We start from the raw sequence: 15,068 nt of genomic DNA, 5'->3' as shown, positions 1-15,068 counted from the left end.
TACAATTTTTCAGCTTCTAATTATGGGTTACTTAAAAGGGAGTCATAAAAGGACTATAGTTTTTTGTAGCGTAAGCTCCCTGAATCAAGTTGCTTTCTAACCAGGGATGTGCTGCCAATATTTTTACAAGCAGCTCTCACAGAAAGTTTCTTTTTTGGCCTGTGTTAAACTATGTAATACCAGGAGTGCATGTGCTGGCACAGAGTGAGTTATCTGCTCTTTTTTCCCCCTTCCCATTTGAAAAATAACACTTTCTCCTAAAAAGCAGCCATGGCACTTTTTATCTTCTTTGATTTTTTTTTTCAGTTCTAAAAGGTAGGTAGTTTTGCCTCTTTAACTTATTTCCTTGCTGCTTTTTATATTTTAGAACGATCAAGTGTGTCCGGTCTCCTTGATTTTACTGTTGAACTGTTGGAGGTCTCAGATATAGATTTTTAGCTGTAAGTGAAGAGAGGTGTGTTAAGGCTTTAACAAAGATATCATTTCTCCTAATTGATTTATTTGAGCATAAGCTTTCATGAGCTACAGCTCACTTCATCAGATGCATACTGTGGAAACTGCAGAAGACCGATGAAGCTCACGAAAAGCTTATGCTCAAATAAATTGGTTAGTCTCTAAGGTGCCACAAGTACTCCTTTTCTTTTTGCGAATACAGACTAACACGGCTGTTACTCTGAAACATTTCTCCTAATTGTTACTCAGGCAATTGTGTTAAATAGATATTAACAAAACAGGAAAACAACAGTTTTCCAAAGCTCTTGGAACTATTTGAATTTACAGTTACCTTTTGCTTTGAATACACATTGTTCAGAATAAACTCTGCACCTTAAAAGAAGTCTCTCACTAGGAAAAAGGCCATCTTCTTCTCCAAACCAATCTTCATTATAAGACTGGCCTTTTAGACTGAGCCCTGGATGGCCACCCCAGGAGCAAGTGCAGAAAGGCGTTGTGTCTCAGACACTCTCTGAATTCACAGTTCTTCCTCTGCTCCTGAGAAAGTATTCTTGCATTTAGGCAACTATGCTGGACAGTGTTTGGGAGGAGGTGAAGCCAGGGCTCTACCTATTCTCCCTCTTCTTGCTCAGAGGGTAAAGTGTCCTATATGCCATCCCCATGCGCAGAGCTGGGGTCTGAGTAGATTCTGTATGGGCAGTGTGTGCTTCGCCTGTCCTTATTCCTCTGTGTAGCCAAGTAAGATTCAAATACAAAGTGATTATATATTTTCACATAATTCCCTATTTCTCAGTAGTAGCACTCTATCAAATATGGTTTGTCAACTAACAGCATCTAACTGTCCTCATGTACGTGTACATATGTTGACGTATTTATAACATATTTGCAGTACATTTTATCAAACATAAAACGTATGGACCTGACACTATGAGAATTTTTATTCATATGAGTAGTCCCATTTACTTTATTATGATTACTCATGTGAGGTAGGGGACTATTTGTATGAATAAAGGTTTGCACGATGGTAACTCATACTAAGGAAAGCTTCCTTTGTTGGGCTTCCTGTATGGGCTTCGCTGATTGCCACCCATAAACCAAGACTTTAATAGGCTACAGACCAGATAAGAAATTAATTATACTCTATGCAGTGCTAACACCCTTGTTCCCTACTAAATGTAATTAAGGATATAAAAGAGAGGTTTAGAGAAAACAAATAAGGGCCAAATCCTGCACTGTTTACACAAGCAAAAGTCCCTTCCACAGAAATGGGGTTTTTGATTGAGTAAAGACTGCAGGATTTGGATGTATATGATTGAATCTAAATATCCTTTTTATCGTTTGTTGTAATAGAAACGGGGGGGAGGGGGAACCATGTAATGTACAGGACTGCAGATAATTAGAACTCTATAAAAAGAGCAAATATAACACTTTAATCTTTTTGATCTTTTCATTACTGAATTTTATTTTAGTAAAATAAAGTGATTGGCTAGTGCTTCTCTTGTGTCAGTTTCAATTATTTTAATCAATATGCTCAACAAGATTTAGTACTATTAGCACATTTGTCATGCAACTCCATAATCAAATTAACCATAAAGACACGGTGTTATCCTTTAGCAGGTCTCATTTATGTAGAAAACAGATGAACAATAGAAATGTATATGATACCAGCAAACATCTTGGTGTTTTAATAGTTATCTTGAAGTAATCATTATAAAATAGTTAAGCAAATTGTGCATGATACAACATAAAAAGTGGGGAAACACTTTATAAAGTCCCGGATTGCTATATTACCCAAGCCTTCCCACAATAGCACCTCAACAATCTAACAAACCTTTCTCATGCATGCCTGTTGTTTCACTTAGGTAAAGGGTTAAGTTCTCTCAGACATTTTAAAGGATATTTTTATTTTCAAGTCTTGGAGACCAAATACATTTGCTCTGTCATTTGTCCTGTTTGAATATCAATAGCAATTATGTCTCAACCATTTTCATAGGGTTCTGTTCTACTGTCCAATTTCTTTTACAGTTAAGAACTTTTTTTCAAATATAAAACCTCAACTTTTCAGACCATTGTTCCTTGTTCCTCTGTCTTCTGAGACTATGAATAGTTCCTTTCTTTCCTTCTCTCAGTTTCCTTGAATGTATTTGTAGAGTGTGATCATATCTTTCTTGATTCTTCTCTACACTGTATAAAGTTAGCTGTCTCTTTCTGTCCTTTCTAAATCCTATTCATTAACCCTTATATCATTTTATTGGCTCTTTATTATAATCTGTAATGTTTCTGTGTAATACAATTATTTTAAAATTAATACTTGTAATAATAAGTTTTATATCCTGGGATAAACTTTTAGGTAGGCCAGAAGTATTTTTCAGAGCTTCAGGTGTGAAGGGGTGCAAGAGTAGACACTTGTTAGCACAAATACGATTCTCCATGTGTTATCTGTCGTCTTTATCTTAAATTCTGGATTGTAAAAACTTTGGGGACTGTCTTTTGTTAGGTGTTTGTACACCGCTTAGCACAGTAGTGTCCTTGTGTATATTGGGGGGCCTCACCACAATATAAATAATAAAAATAACACTACATAGGGGCAGTGTGCAACAGGCCTTTACATGTCTGCTCAGTGAGGGGAAACACAAAAATAATTCCCTTTTTACAAGTCCTGTGCAAAGGTCTATTAGGAGAGCTCAGGGACTGCTCAGGGACTGCATCAGCAGCAGCCAACAACACTCCAAAGGCAGCAAAAAGAAAATGGAGGCTTGGCCCCACCCCACTCTCTATCAGCCAACAGACTGATCCTACAGAAAAGCTGGTTGCACCACCGTAAAGGATGACACTGCCTGAATAAAGTCCCACTGTGCTTCAGGATACTCAGGGAGGGACAGTGCTTCGCTGAGGTACAATGTCTCTTTGGGCTCCCTGTGGGGTAGTGTGCCTTCTCAGCACTGCCTACCTGAGGGCTAAATGTGTCAATATGGCTGGTAACAGTTCTCTAAGGCAATTTCTGTATCTCTTCTGTGCATACACAGTGTATCAATGAAAGAAGATCTTTGGGACAGGATGAAATGGTCTATGAACTGTATCAATAAGAAAAAATACATTGTTTACTGTATTTTTGTTTGGTTTTTCCAAGGTCACCACGTGGGATTGGACACGAGCTGAAAAAACATTTTCAGTTTATGAGATCATGTGCAAAATTCTCAAGGTATGAGGAGCAAATGTAAAAAGTTATGGAGGTGGCAGCTGAAAGGCAAGGGGGAAAACATCATAGCTAGATAAATTGCAGAGCATGCTGTCAAGAAGAGCTTGAACCTTCTCCCTTTGGAGTCAATGGTGAAACTCCTATTGACATGAGTGGGTACATGATGAGCAAAGTTTCTCCAAAGTGCTGCAGGATTGGATGTAAAATGAGTTTAACTGGGTTACTGTCCACATGGGAAAGTGTTTTTTCACCATGATCTAGTATGTATTTTTACATTGGCAAATCATTTTATACTTCACAACCAATATAGCAAATATAAATAATTTAAACTGAGCAACTACAAAAATTGGCATTGATTATGCCCTCAGATACATGAATGCAATTTTCATTGACTGCCACAGAAGGTTGCACCCATGTACCTGTGGCCTGGATAGAGCTCTGAAAATGTATACATAGGTGTTCTTAAAAACTTGTCATTTACCACTTTTACTATAATTTACTCCATTTGCTGTATTCTCAATACATAGAATGAGCAACTAAATAATGTTTAAACAGTTATCTCTGCAAATGGCAAGGTTTTAAGGGGATCACATGTTGCATGTAACAGTATTGCATATTATATATTTAATGTCATTTCAGGCTTATTATATATTGACATTCTATGTTTTAAACATCACGGAAATTGAACATTCTCTAGGGGTGTAATAATTTTCATTTTTTTATTAAATGCAATGTAAAAATTGGAGAAAACAAAACAGAGATTATGGAAATGTTTCCTTTCCATACATTTGAAACGATACTTTCCCTTATTTTTTTTCTCCCTGATACATGTGGAAGGGAATTTGATCATTTCTCAACTTTTTAACATGGCCTCTATTGGAGGTCATTTATCATTTGTCAGCACTGTGATAGGACAACAATTGTGATATTTCCATGGCGTGGCAACTTATCTGAAATGTTGACTTTTTAATAGCAACCTTTGTAAATACTGTGTTAGAAAAAGTTCCCAGTTACATTATATTAAAATGTTAGTTTGGTGGAAGTATCAAGAATTCTGTCAAATGCAAATATTTGCAGTAATGTTAAGGACATGAGTAATTTTTCTCATACAAATAGTGCTCATGAAGTCAGTACCAAGACAATGTCCCATCCAAACATTTATTATACAAGTTTAATTAAAAACAACAAATACAAATATTACATAGATCCTTTTAGAATTTTTAAACTTATTCCTCCATTCCCTTCTTTGCTAACTTGCTCCCTCCCTCACTTGCTTACTCTTTTCATCCTTTTCCCCATTAACCATCTCTCCTTTTCCCCTATCTTCCTCTGTTCCCTAGGAGGTCATCCTTGAACATCTTTCCAAATGATACAGATTTCTTCACCCCTTCTCTCCCATGAATAGCAGAAGCTAGGCTTCCATAAAGAGAAAATTCAGTCCTGTTAAGTCACCTTTCTTCTTGCCTGGCTGCTGAGGCTGGCTGGGGTTTAAAACAGCTCTCTGCCCATGTTAGAATAGCTCTGCACCCACTCTAATGTATGCCAACTGGAACAGTCCTTTAGGAATCATTTGGCTGGCTAAGGAGCAACAGACTGCAGGCTTATCTGGCCATACCCCTCTCACTTCCCGGCCTGCCTGACAACACCATCTATGTGCAGGGGGAAGGAGTAGATGGTATAATATGTGCCATACTGGCTGTGTATCACTAGAGGATTCACCTAAGAGAGAGAGTTTCTCTAAGGGCAACTTTTAACTTTTCTTTATGCCACTGAAACAATGCCAAGGGAACTTAATTTGGGCTGATGGCCTTACCCAGTTATTGCCTAAGATTTTTTCAACTACTCCATAATAATACAATTAGAGCTAAAATAAAATGGGTGGGTGGGTGGGTGGTGGAGAAGAAAAGAGGGAGAGAAAATCTTCAGTATATATTTGCTACTTAATTAATATTTAATTATTTCTGTGTTATCTGCAAGCCTGGGCTAGCTATTGAAGTCTGAAACTGAGCCAGAGTGGATTCTTTAGGTGAAATATTTGTGGGGGAAAAAATAACAGTAAAAATCACCTTACTCTTCCATTAATCCACTTTTTCCCAGTCCTGCAGTCTGTACCATGGATTTTGCCTCTGTTATGTCTAAATATAAAAGCATTAAAAATATGCAGTTTCAGCTTCACATTACCAATGGCGCAGAAGGTCTCTGTAGAGATTGGAGGTTATTCAGGATTTCTGTCAGCATCATAAATCTTGCTTGATTTTAGCAGTGCATGCTTCTAGACACACTCCATGGATATAACTGAAATAGATGCAGCTAAGAAAAATGACTTAGTTACATTGTCTATTCTCACATCCAAACTCCTTCCCTAGTACATTGTGTACTTTTGTTGTGAATTTGTTTTCCTTAAGGAATGAGTTTGGGTGAGGGGGCAGGAATGTCAGATGTGAATGCAATGCCTTAGCCTAAGTTGTTTTGCTTAGCTTTCAACATAGAGAAAAATCTCCTTCCTTCTGTGACAGCCACTCTCTCAGCACTATATACCATCCTTCCATAAACTGCAAAGGCCTCTTCATGTCATCTGGCTTCTGTGTCAAGAGAGGGGTTGGAAACTGGGTGGACCAAAGAGAGAAATGGATGGCCTATGAGAAAAAAAAAACCCTCCAACCCCACAGTCTCTTACCTGTACCACAGACCACTCCCCCACCCTGCACCTTCTTGTGGTTACAGAAGCAGCTGAATCCAGGGGGTTCTAACACAACTATTCTTCTCAGGAGCCAAGGAAAGTTACCCTGGTCTTCTGTAGATCCCTGGGGATTGGTCAAGTTTATGAGCAAGCTGTGGACCTTTCCATAGGGAAGCAAGCCTTGTCATTTGATGGGATGATATGCAGAAATTTCCACAAACATATTTTTCCCCCTTTGGATGGAAAACAAAAATCTTACCTACTCCATAATTTACACATTGAAATGGGGTGTAGGCCTTTTCATTCATTTAATATGAGAGGTGAGTCCCTTCATCTTGATATCCATAAAGAACTGCAAAATGGAGGGTTAGTTAGATATATATTGGAATGATCATGAAAGTTAATCAGCACAAACCATGTGAAGGGAAAACCTAAAGGAATTCTAAGATTTGAACAAGATGCAAGATGAGAGAAGAAGGAAGTTTCCATAGAGCAGTGCTCTATTAAAGGGGGGAAAAGAGAGTAGATTACTTGTCATGATCAAATATAATAATCAGTGTCATTATCTTTCTATACACCTATGCCCTTATATTGGTATAGAGAATCATAGAAATGTAGGGCTGGCAGGGACCTCAAGATGTCATCTATTCCATCCCTTGTGTGTTGAGGGGGGACCAAAGTATACTTAGACTATCCCTGACAGATGTTTGTCTAACCTATTCTTAAAAACCTCCATGACAAGGATTCCACAACCTCCCTTGGTAACCTATTCCAATGTTTAACTATCCTTATAGTTAGAAAGTTTTTCTTAATATCTAAACTAAATCTCCCTTGTTGCAGATTAAGCCAATCACTACTTCTACTACTTTCAGTGAACATGGAGAACAATTGACTGTGATCCTCTTTAAATAGCCCTTAACATATTTGAAGAGTTATCAAATCCCTCCTCATTCTACTTTTCTCAAGACTAAATGTGCTTAGTTTTTTAACCTTTCCTCATTGGTCATGTTTTCTAAACGTTTTATCATGTTTGTTGCTCTCCTCTGGACTGTCTCCAATTTGTTCACATCTTTCCTAAAATGTGGCACCCAGATGGAGCTATTATAGGGTGGGTGCATAACTGGTTGGAAAACCATTCCCAGAGAGTAGTCATCAGTGGTTCATAGTCAAGTTGAAAGGGCATAGTGAATGGGGTCCTGCAGGAATCAGTTCTGGGTCCAGATCTGTTCAATATCTGGATCAGTAATTGAGATAATGGCACAGAGAGTACATTTACAATGTTTGTGTATGATACCAAGCTGGGAGGGTGTCATGGTGTGGCGACTCATGACTGCAGTACCTCCTGCTGGTCATCCAGGGAATAACCATTCCAGCCTCCGGAAAGCCCTCTTCAGGCCAGTGTCCCACTTGCCGCTGGCCCCCCGTATCCCTCCCAGACCCTGGTGCCCCTTTTACCCAGGGTGCTGCTCCCTGGCAGTACCCCCACAGTCTCTGGGTCTCCCCTCCCCGGGGAACCCACACCCACTATCCCCTCCTCACCTCAGTCTTTGTCTACTGCCAATCACCAATGAACCCCCACGCACTGGAGCAGACTGCAAGGTATAAGCCAATCATCACAGGCAAGGAGGGTTTGGACCTGCTGTCTCTGCCTACCCATGGGCTGTCCTGTTGCAAACCTAGTACCCTGTCTTAGGCCGTCTGCCAGGCCTGCAGCCTGGGGCTTTTCCAGTCTGGAGCCTCCCAGCTCCTCTGGCCTTCCCCAAACCTGCTTCACCTCAGGTACCCTGGTACACTCCCCAGCAGCCAGGCCCATCTCCCTCCACAGCTAGAGGAGACTCTCTCTGCTCCTGGCCCACTGCCCTTTTATAAGGGCAAGCTGAGCCCTGATTGGGTCATGGCCACAGCGGAGCCTGTTTCCCACAGTCAGCCTGGGAACTGCTTGCTCCAAGCCACAGCCCTCTCCTTTAAGGCCACAGCGGGTGATCACCCCACTACAGAGGGTTGCAAGTGCTTTGAAAGATAGGATCAAAATTCAAAATGATCTGGACAAACTGGAGAAATGGTCTGAAGAAAACAGGATGAAATTCAATAAGGACAAATGCAAAGTACTCCACTTAAGAAAGAACAATCAGTTGAACATATACAAAATGGGAAATGACTACATAGGAAGCAGTACTGCAGAAAGGGAGCAGTGGGTCATACTGGATCAAAAGTTAAATATGAGTGAACAGTGTAACACTGTTGCCAAAAAAAGCAAACGTCATTCTGAGATGTATTAGCAGGAATGTTGTAAGCAAGACATGAGAAGTAATTCTTCCACTGTACTCCATGCTGAGTAGGCCTCATCTGGAGTATTTTTTCCAGTTCTGTGTGCCACATTTCAGGAAAAAGGTGGGCAAACTGGAGAAAGTCCAGAGAAGAGCAACAAAAATGATTAAAGGCCTAGAAAACATGACCTATGAGGGAAGATTAAAAAAAGATGGGCTTGTTTAGTCTGGAGAAGAAAAGACTGAGAGGGGACATGATAACAGTTTTTAAGTACATAAAAGGTTGTTACAAGGAAGAAGGAAAAATAGTTCTCAATCTCTGAGGATAGGACAAGAAGCAATGGGCTTAAATTGCAGCAAGGGTGGTTTAGGTTGGACATTAGGAATAACTTCCTAACTGACAGGGTAGTTAAGCACTGGGATAAATTGCCTAGGAAGGTTGTGGAATATCCATCATTGGAGGTCTTTAAGAGCAGGTTAGACAAACACCTGTCAGGAATGGTCCAGATCAGTGGTTCCCAAACTTGTTCCGCCGCTTGTGCAGGGAAAGCCCCTGGCAGGCCGGGCCAGTTTGTTTACCTGCCGCGTCCGCAGGTTCAGCCGATTGTGGTTCCCAGTGGCCGCAGTTCGCTGCTCCAAGCCAATGGGAGCTGCTGGAAGTGGTGCGGGCTGAGGGACGTAAAGCAGCTCCCATTGGCCAGAAGCAGCAAACTGCGGCCACTGGGAACTGCGATCAGCTGAACCTGCGGATGCAGCAGGTAAACAAACCGGCCCGGCCCACCAGGGGCTTTCCCTACACAAGCAGCCGAAGAAATTTAGGAACCACTGGTCTAGATAATACTTAGTCCTGCCATAAGTGCAGGGGAGTAGACTAGATGACCTGTCAAGGTCCCTTCCACTCCTACAATTCTATGATTCTGTGATTCTATGTCTACTACTTCCTCCTATCCACTAGGCTGGTAACCCTATAAAAGAAGGAAATTAGGTTATCCTCAATGAGTTCCTGAAAATAATTGCTAATGCTTCTGAGATTGTTTCAGCTAGTTCCTTAAGTACCCTAGGGCAAATTTCATTAGACCCTGCTGACTTTAATACATTTAATTTATCTGAATGTTCTTTAACCTTGTCTTTGCCTAATCTGTCTTGTGTTCCTTCTCTGTTGTTGTTAATATTATGTTTATAGCCACTCTAAATATTTAAACCAACCATATTTTTCTAAATACATTCTATGGATTTTGAAAGTCGTGACAATTTTTAGGAAAAAGTTCCCTAACTGTCACAGACTTGTTTTATTATTTTCTCCAGGCCATTTAATATCTTTGACCTTCAGATTTCTCATAGGTGGCACTATGCCTATTTTAACCAATCTTACAGCAATGTTGAGAGATTTAATCAAATTATGTTTATAAAGCAGTTTTAATACCACAAAGGGAAGTACTGCAGAACTATAAATACCACTGATTTACACAAATATGTAAACCTTATTTTTTCATGAACTGTGTCCCACTCAGGAGTTGTCGTAGGAGAACAAATCATTTATCAAATAGGTTGAATCTGAATCAGGTTATTTTATTCTTCAGAGGAGGCACAACAAAAATCTTTTAAACCATGATTCGTTAAAAGCACTTGCTCATGCTTAACTTTATGCACAAGCTTAAGTTCATTCCTATTAAGAACATGCATGGTGCTTTGCTCAATAGAGATGGAGGATTATTAAGTACTCTTCCAACAGGAATCTTGATGCATATAGCAAATTGTACATCGATAAGGAATGGAGGTTTGTCTTGTAGGTTTTCTGAGAGAAAATCATGGAATATATATGCTAAAATGTCAGATGTATTTTGGAATTGCCAAATTGTCTTTTATTCACATGGCTTTCCAAATTATAGAAAATGTTCCGTTTATCTCAGGGATGGGACAACTTTTATGCTTTGGGAATTAGAGCTGCTAGAGCCCAGTGCTTTGATTCCTTGCGTCTCTACCAGTTGTTTCTGAACTCATGTTTTCTATTACCATGGAGTTCAGGGTGCAGCTTTGCAGTCCTAAGGAATTTTGTTTTGCTGTAAGTAAAATCCATCCTCCCACTCATTTGCACACAAAAGTCCCAAAATCTCAAAAGCAATGAATAACTTCTGAAAATCTGTAAATGTCTTGACTCTCATGACAGCTGTGACAAAAATCCAACTTTATTCATTTGGATAGTAATTTGACAGATGGATAGTAATCTGACAGTCTTTCCTCCCCAGTGCTGAGGATTTATTTATTTGCCAGTATTACCAAAATCATGTATTTGGAAAGGCACATTTAAAGCCTCCCACTTTAACTTATTTGACTGATATTTTTATAGCAGGCAATTCAACATCTTAGTGATCATATCAGACTCACCTAGCTAAGTCTCTCTTAGAATGAGTTATCCCTTAAAAATGTTTTCAGTGTGTTAGGCTAAAAAACTTCGGTCACCAGCATATACATAATTTTTAACTTTGAGTGCTATACTAGCATTTTTCTCCTGATATATGCTGGCAACTTTCCCCACTAAATATCCCTCCTATAATTCCAAGGCATACCAATGACACAATGGGAGAACCTGTTTCAGACTTGTCCCAGGTCATCTTTAGTTCTCCCCTCATTTTTCCCAACTCTGACTACAGCTCTAATGAGGCAGCAGCAAACTAGTTGTGATTAGAGACATCCACCACAAGTTTCTCTTTTAGGCCAGAACACTGATTTTCCTCATGTGGGAAAGTTTAGTTTCTTCCTTATCACATACAAACATATAGAGTGGTATAAGTGGTTGAGGATGAACTACCTGATCCTACAAAATATACACCGCTATTACAATACTTAATATTAGAGGAGAATATTGAATAATATATTCAAAGTACTATATAAACTTCAACTAACTAATCCTTATAATACCAAGAGGTATGTAGTTATTATAATCCTCTTTTTTCTGTGTAGAAAATATACCTAATTAAGTTAGACGACTATTAAATGCAGCTTCCATTGACTTTCAATTAAAATATGTGGCCCATTAATTCTAATTCCAAGTTTTTAGAATAAAATAATTATTTCAAAAGCTGATGTGAATATTTCATCAAGGCAATAATATACATCAAAATAAATATGAACTCTGTGCTAAGTCTTCTAAATACCCTGAAAAAATCTGCATTACTTTATAAAGACTATTCATATTAAAGAATTTCAATTTGGCATATTAGACTTTACCATGTAATACAGATGTTGCATAGTAGGTCCAAACTGCATCATTTATCAAACAAATTCCAGTTAAATTAGAATGAGTTGTTCATTATGAAATATGTAGAAGAGTAATATTGAGCCCCATTAAAAGGATATTAAGTCAATATAAATATATGCGGCTCCAAAAATTATTCAAGGACTGGGGAAAAAAAGCCATACAGTGAAAGATGTAACTGTTCAATCTGCTTAGTTTATCAAAAAGAAGATCTAGAAGTGTCTTGATTATGATATATACGTACCTTAGGAAGAAAATACCAGGTACCAAAGGGCTGTTTAGTGAAAAGCATAATGGGAAACAATAGCTGGAAGTAAAAGCAAGACTGATTCCAATTAGAAATAAGATACACATTTTCAAAAGTGAGGGGATTAACTGGATTCTCCATCTCTTGAAGTCTTCAGATTAAGACCAGATGCCTTTCTGGAAAATATGGTTTACTCAAACACAAGTTATTGGACCCAATATAGGAGTGACTGGATTAAATTCTATGACCTGTACTATATAGGAAGTCAGACTAGATGATCTACTGTTTGCTTCTGGTGTTAAAATGTGTGAATATTATTTTCCCAAACATAGGTCTAGACTTTCCCAACTACTACACTCAGGCAGGTTTGCCTTGCACTTGTGGTTTTGTCCAAGATAAAGATGCAGCATTTAGAGTGTCTCAAAATCTGAGAAAGACAAAGAATGGAAGTAGGTAGGATGGGATGTTTTCAATGATGGAAGCAAGAAGAAACTTATTTTAACAGATTCTGTCTTTTCTGTGTAGTGCTCTGCCAACTACCATCCAATTCTGGCTTTCTTTACACGCAGCAGGATTGACCAAGAGAAACCCTTAGACCAGGGATCAGCAACCTTTGGCACGCGGCCCACTAGGATAAGCCCCCTGGAGAGACGGAACAGTTTGTTTACCTGCCGCGTCCGCAGGTTCGGCCGATCGCAGCTCCCACTGGCCGTGGTTCGCCGTCCCAGGCCAATGGTGGCTGCAGGAAGCAGTGCAGACCGAAGGATGTGCAGTCTGCCGCTTCCCGCAGCCCCCATTGGCCTGGAGCGGTGAACCGTGGCCAGTGGGAGCTGCGATCGGCTGAACCTGCGGCCACAGCAGGTAAACAAACCGTCCCGCCCCGCCAGAGGGCTTACCCTGGCAGGCTGTGTGCCAAAGGTCTCCGATCCCTGCCTTAGACCAAGATAGGAGTTGCTACAGCACCACTATAGAGGTAGGCCCATATTTTCAGCCCAGACCTACAATGTGGATCCAACTAAAATGGTGGGTGCCCTTAGGGAATGTGTTGTAAATATTAGCCTGTGTAAATATAATATGCTTTGAGGTTCTGAGATAAAAGGCACTACATAATTAAACATTTTGTTATGTAGACCATTTTTTAAAATTTTTAATCCAGTGTGGTATAATCTTTTAGGCAGGTTATGCAAATTAGATTAAAATATTATATCCAGGACAGTCAAAATTGCCTTTATTTCCTAAAGTTAATTTTTACCACCATAGAAGTCTTCACTTTCAATCAAGAGTAAATCCCTTCGTAGTCTGATCACCTCCTCTCTAGTTCCTGGGTGTCAAATCACAGATATTTTGAGACCTACAGTAAAAATGCTATTTTATTTGGCATGGAGCAGTAGTTGTAGTCTGATGGCAAATTAGCTCTGAAATGAAATAGAGGACGATTATGTCCACACAGGCAAGGTGTCAGGATGGTGAACAGCTGGAGTTTATGCACGGTATTATTCATATCAGTGCAGTTATTTCCTTACTATCTTCCTAATCAGCTCCAACCTGAAGGCACAGAAGGCTCATGTCATATTTCAAACTCTCACTTCCCAACTATCCCTGTGTGCATGACTCACTAAATGTGTTTCTTTTCATTTTTATCTTGAGTGCTCTAATGATGCATTCTTTACTCAAATTAAACTCCTAGTTAGAACAGCAGCCTCTGACCTTAATTTTTTCAGCACAGAATAATTACTCTTGGTGGTAAAAATAACTCATTTTACTCCTTCAGTATATTTTTATTATATAAATAGATATGATGAGAAAAAGGGAGAAATACAGGACACAGCTGTGCATTTAGCTAACATGACACACCAGTGCAAACAAAAATACATGACAGATAGATATAATCTATAGATATAAGACTGGATTCTTCGCATACTATTTGACAATCAGCATAGCTTGCTGTGGACCAATTTGGTCTCAAGAAATAACTTTAAACAGCTTCAAGGCTGCTTAAAATACTACCACCTATGAATACTGCCAAAGGGATATTCAGGCAGGGAGGAATCATTTGCCACAGCTCTGATGCCGAGGGATGAAAAAGCAAGGATGAAGAGCTGGCTATACAAGTTGTGTACATTTGAAAGAGTCCCTGATGCAAAGAAAATTCTCAGCTAGGCACTTCAGCTGCCTTTAGTCTGTTTTTATGCTGCCAGAGCAATGTAGACAACCTAAGGATCCAACCCTAGGAGGCTCTATTAATTGATAGCTCCAGTAACAGAGACCAAAGCCTTGTTTACTTTAGTTAATTTTCATGTTCTGTAGGGCAATGTTCTCTTCACTTCTGCTCCTGCCTGCCTCAGCCTCTCTTCTCCCTACCTCCTCAGCTCCTGCTCTCGTCCCTTCCCCTGCTGCTATCCTCATGGACTCTTGTGTCACTTCCCTGGGCTCCCCCTACTTAGTCTGCCATGTTTCCTTTCTCCATAGTTCCTCCCTTAACCCTAGTTATCTCCTATCCTCCCCTTTCCCTCTACTCCCTCCTATATTCCCCCTGACAGACCCAAACAGTTATTTGTCCCCTTCTCTTCCTGCCCCTATCCCTACTCCAACCTTCTGGCTCCTGCTGCTAACTCCCATGTACACTGAACTCTTGCTTCTCTTCCCCAGCACATGCCCTGCATCTCTTCACCTCCAACCCCATTCCCCAGCACTTTGCATTCAAAACAGACTGCCTCATCCTTCTTTCCATGTTATCTGGGGTTCATCAAGGAGATCACTGAGATAACAGGAGAAACATTCTCCTCATTCTCAGTACCTGGCTATACAGCAGCCCCCAGAAGGCAGGAGGAGTAATGGCAGGGAAAGTTCTGCTTGTCAACTGCAACCCTGCGATGGAGCAAACTCAGTTGCCCTATGGGGAGTGAAGAGCATGCTCAGTGTGCACTCTCTGGAGAATTTAGCTGTCAAGTCTCTACTGATCGCGT

The 15,068-nt window shown here is 39.9% G+C and overlaps 1 protein-coding gene across 1 annotated transcript in view; it reads left to right on the top strand.

Moving 5' to 3' along the window:
• The window catches only part of SNTG1 (syntrophin gamma 1), a 516,894-nt gene that overhangs the window by 444,469 nt on the left and 57,357 nt on the right, over positions 1–15,068 (top strand). Inside the window, exon 14 of the mRNA XM_084622009.1 lies at positions 3,584–3,655. Coding sequence (XP_084478135.1) covers positions 3,584–3,655 — 72 coding nt within the window. The remainder of the gene's footprint in view (positions 1–3,583; positions 3,656–15,068) is intronic.

This window comes from Lepidochelys olivacea (genome assembly GCF_965140295.1).
Source record: "Lepidochelys olivacea isolate rLepOli2 genome assembly, chromosome: 2".
Lineage (NCBI taxonomy): Eukaryota > Metazoa > Chordata > Testudines > Cheloniidae > Lepidochelys > Lepidochelys olivacea.
The sequence above is the reverse complement of the archived record's forward strand: the minus strand, read 5'-3'. Positions and strand labels throughout refer to the sequence as shown.